Raw genomic sequence first — 5,007 nt, forward strand, 5'->3', positions numbered from 1 at the left:
CAAATCTCTCCCCAAGCTTGGGGGACATCCCACCCTTCGATGAAGGACACCGTTTTAATTTTCCTCCCAGCGTATCAGTAGTTCTTCACCATGAATCATCCACGGTGTATCATTCCACCCGTCATCTCCATCAATAATGCACTGGCCGTTGAAGGTCGACATGAAGATCAAGGAAGACATCTCGTGCATTGGTAGCCGTAAGGTGCGGAGGAACAGGCACCAATTCCTTAAACGCGTCGAGAAGTGACATAAATGTCCACCCTTCTCGTGAGGCGTGCATCCGTGAAGTGAGCTTGGAGAAGTTCTAAATTGGCGATCTAGCAAGAGATGTGGATAGAGCACATAAAATGAAATATTTTTTCTTTTTACAGCAAGAGCAAACTCCTTACGGTTAGAGAGTTACAGCTCCCGCAATTTCAATATATGAACAAAAATCATTACATTTTTACCACTTCCAACTTATTGGCCCAATGATAAGACTTTCTTTTGTGAAGGGGGAGGTCTTGGGTTCCAATCCTACTCTTTAATAAAAAGAGAGGAGAGGAGAGGAGAAGGAGAAGAGAAAGAGAAGAAGAAGAAGAAGAATAGAAGAGAAGAGATAGGGGGGCCGCGAGATCTGCTGTTACTCTTTTGCAGGGGCTCAGAAAACAGTCCGCGACCAGAGGCCGCAGCAGTCCACAGAACTGTCACGCAGAAAACTGTCTGCAACCAGAAGTCGTAGCATTCCAGAGAACTGTCCGCAACCAGAAGTCGCATCAGTCCAGAGAACTGTCGCGCAGAGAACTGTCCGCAACCAGAAGTCGCAGCAGTCCAGAGAACTGTCGCACGGGAGACGCACGAATCGAATGCACGTGCAGTAGCTTAGAAAGAGCACGAATGGTATAGTTTTGTTGATGTAACCCGTATGAATAGAAGATTCACCACCAGCCGTGGAGATTCGGATCCAAGCAGCTACACCAGAACTTTTAGCTGGAAAAGTTATCGAGACCAGAGGCTAGAGGCTAAGTATGGCAACGCTCAAAGGCCATAGAGAAAAGGAGATCATGAGGGTGAAGGGGTGTCATAGGAGTGAAAAAGGAATTAGAAGTGGAGGGAAGGAAAAGGGAGACTATGACACAAGGGGAAAGGGAGAGGGGGAAGAGAAGCATGTACATGATAGGAGGAGGAATGTGGAGATGTAGACATCAAGGGAAGAGAACCATACTTTATTGGAAAGAAGGGATGAGAGGGAAATATCAGAATACTAGCTAGGTGGCTTTACAAGAATGAGCATGTCTCATCAAGGAATATCCCCTTCCTTTTATAGCCAAAAGAGGGGGTCTCTCCACATTAATGTATCCTCCCACATGCATGGTGTGTGTGGAAAAGTCTCCCATGTGGGCTAGGTGGTTACGCACTCTCAATTGTGTGCGACAACCCTTTGCCTCAATTTTCCACATAAATCAAGCCCCATATCTCAAGTCTATGATACTCCCTTGGTCTCTTTCCAATTTTATAATATGTTCAAACCTCTAGGAGGACAAGTGGAGGGTTGGCACAAGGAATCTTGCCACCTCATCCTACTTTCCCCATTATTTAACTAGCTCTCTTTGTCCTTCTATACCTCCCCCACATGGGCCTATCCCATATGAAGGGAATAACTCAATATAATATCTATCTCCACCTATTTTATATTGCTTCTCCCATGGACTTTGAGCCATATCTCACTTAATGTAGCCTAGGTGGAGGGGTGGCACATGGAGGAGCCATGCCACCTTGCATTTTATAATATTACTATCATGGATTATGTACAACACACCTTATGGGTCCTCTTACCTAGAAGGGTGGCACATGGTCATGCCCTGCCACCTCAACCTTGGGCCCTATGCACACCATATTTTATTATACTATTGCCACATATACAAACACACATACATATTAATGCCTTTTTCCTTAGACAAATTTTATCCATAACAGTACTAATAGTGGTAAGCTCTCTTGGTCTTTTTTCAAGCTGTTATTTGTTTGTGTAACATATGTTGTTATCACTTTATGTCTTTGCATATATGGTATGGATACAGATGTGCAGGTACTGCAGTCTACACCCATTTTGAAAGGATGTAAATGGAAAGATAGATCTATCTGCTTTTTGTACATTCCATTGACCTTTCTAACTTTGAATCGAAGTGGCACATGTGATGCTTCACATTGCAAGGTTTGGTGCTATGATTATGTCGAGTTTAGGAAGCAATTGTCTGTATCAAGCTTCACACAAGCCTATATAGACATGAAGGAATACTTTGTGGGTCTTTGAGGTGAAAGAAAAACAAGAAATGGTAAGAGTGTTGCTTGGGCTACAGATTTTGTCATTCTTGATCTGCCTACATAGCTAGAAGCTCTTGGAATAGAGGACTCCACATCTCCATCTTGGAATTTATTAACAAAGGCCATGTACGCTACTCCTTGCTAGTAGGGGCCACAATTGTTTTAGATTCTAGCTGGATCCTAGTTGTGTGCTCCTCATGTTCTTCATTTGGTTCAGCATTATGCTAGGATCAGTAGATTCGAGTTTGCATGTCGAATGCACATGCAATGCTTGGATGCATATTGTACAATCAAAGTTGGTGGTATTGATCATAAGGTGAGACAATTGTCTTACAATAACCTGTTGAAAGAATTTATGCTCTTATATAATGAAATGGCTTGTACTAAGCATAAGTTTAATTCTTTTCTTGTCTTTAGGTGGATGTTGTGGTTTTATGCCTTCTTCATCGGCCTGGTATGTCTTGTGTTTGTAATCGTGGAAATGCTTCTGTGGTTGGTACCAAATTGGGTATTGCTTTTGGAAGTAGTTTGTTTCATCATTATTTACCAACAAATGAGCAGACTATAAAACATGGAGAGAGTATTCCATGGAGAAGTGCATTGGAGAAGGCTCCATGCATGATGTTGTACTTCTTGGAGTTGTTGTGTCCAATTTCTGGACATGTGGTGGACTTAGGTGCTAGGACTGGTTCTATGCAAAAAGCATGCATGGATTCTAGGAGAGCATGCTTATTTATTGAGAATGATCCTGACATTTGCAATTCTATATTGCAAACATTTTTGGATGGACAGAAAGGAAAGGGAAATGTGTTAAGTAACTATGGGACTCTAAATGATTCCGAAGATGTGGAAATGGTTGTTAATCTTCCAGATGACTAGTAAGTATATTACTCTTGTCTTTTATCTTTTTAAACCTATTTGTTGGAGAATATTATTATCAATGAGGCATTGATATTGATTGATCTATTTTAGCTTTTTGCCTTCTTATGTAGGTTCTATGGCTGAGATGATGTGTAATGACATTGCATTCAATGCCCCCATCAAAGAGATAAGGCATCATCGCAATATCTATGTTGATGACATCAGTAAAGAAGATTGAGTCTAGTGATTTGACATGAGTTTTTACCTTCAAGCAATTCATTTTACTTGTGATGCCCTAGTATTGAACATGCATGACTTTTGTGGTGCCTTGCACCTAATGTAGTAATCATATTGAAGAACTATTAGTACATCATGTGAGTACCCATGAATATTAATCTCAATATCACATATGCAATTTTGAGCATGTTGATTTCATAAAACTTTTTCTATTTGCTAGAGTACAATCATGTCATATCTTAGTTAAGGTTTGTATGTCAAAACTATGAGTTCTGTACAAATGATCATCATGGTGAATTGAATCTTAAAGTATCTCCTTGATGCAACTAATAAATGTTTCGGCATATATGCATGCAAATTTGCACCCTAAATTCTTCACCATGTGACTTGCAATCATTTCATCAATAAATCACTATCTAGTATGAATGATGGATGGGTGTTGAAATGAAGTAGACATGAAAAGTAGTTTTGTGAATAAAGGGATCTTATAAGCCATAAATACTATTGGAAAGAAATGTAATTAAATGTATATAGCATCTTTATGGGGTAGTTTTATGACTAAAGGGTGTGTGATGTTAGCGGCATCTTTGTGGGGTAGAAATGTATATAGTATCTTCTTGGGGTAGTTTTATGACTAAATGGTGTATGGTGTTATGATAAAATTATCTACAAAATCACAATATAGGCCCCCCTCTAAACCTTGCCTTGCTCCTAGCATGTAGGCCTAGTGTGTGCACCTAGGGACTTCTAGGAAGTGTCGCTTCCGAAAAATGTGGTCAGACCAAGATGCTCAGAGAAAAGACGTACCCCCGATGCATTAACAAGGCCCATGTGTAGCCTTAGGCTTATCACACTATGGTTCCACTACGTAATGATGTTGAGGTCGATGCAAATGAGGTGAATGGATATGACACTATTATGTATGAAGGCCACTATGATGTTATAAGTAGCACTTTGTGTGTTGTTCACACTTTTGCAATAAATCCTGATGCAACAACCAATACTCAGGATGCAGATTTTTATCTTATCAAGTGCATTGTAGTAAAGCAGTAGAAAAGGGGTGCATTGATGCATGGAATAAGGTGACCAATAAAGGTTCCTATGTTGTGAAAGGGTGTACTACAGGCGATTGGATTCCTACTCCTTTAAAGTAGATAACAAGAAGTACATACTTTCAAATCTTGTACATTGCATCAAGATACCCATGAGGCAAATGTACACAATCACCCCAGAAAGTTACAAAGGAATCTATAATAGCATGCCCTTAGGGATTTTATATGAATCTTGCTACCTAATGATGCTGAGGTCAATGCAAATGAGGTCAATGGATATGACACTATTATGTATAAAAGCCACTATGATGTTATAAGTAGCACTTTGTGTGTTGTTGACACTTTTGCAGTAAATTTTGATGCAACAACCAATACTTAGGATGCATATTTTTATCTTATCAAGTGCACTGCAGTAAAGCACTGCAGTAAAGCACTAGAAAAGGGGTACATTAATGAATGGAAGAATGTGACCAATAAAGGTCCCTATGTTGTGAATGGGTGTACTACAAGCAATTGGATTCCTACTCCTTTAAAGTAGATAACAAGAAGTACA

General features: G+C 39.9%; 1 protein-coding gene across 1 annotated transcript; it reads left to right on the forward strand.

Annotated features, from left to right (window-relative positions):
- The first annotated feature begins 2,760 nt into the window (after window positions 1-2,760).
- On the forward strand, window positions 2,761-3,403 carry LOC147883429 (uncharacterized). Its single transcript, XM_087399349.1, has 2 exons — window positions 2,761-3,182; window positions 3,277-3,403. Exons 1-2 carry the CDS (start codon window positions 2,761-2,763, stop codon window positions 3,401-3,403), a joined length of 549 nt encoding a protein of 182 aa, XP_087255475.1.
- Window positions 3,404-5,007: the final 1,604 nt, after the last annotated feature.

This window comes from Dipteris shenzhenensis, chromosome 28, assembly GCF_047967505.1.
Source record: "Dipteris shenzhenensis isolate YYH24624 ecotype China chromosome 28, Dip_SZ_1.0, whole genome shotgun sequence".
Taxonomy (NCBI): Eukaryota; Viridiplantae; Streptophyta; class Polypodiopsida; order Gleicheniales; family Dipteridaceae; genus Dipteris; species Dipteris shenzhenensis.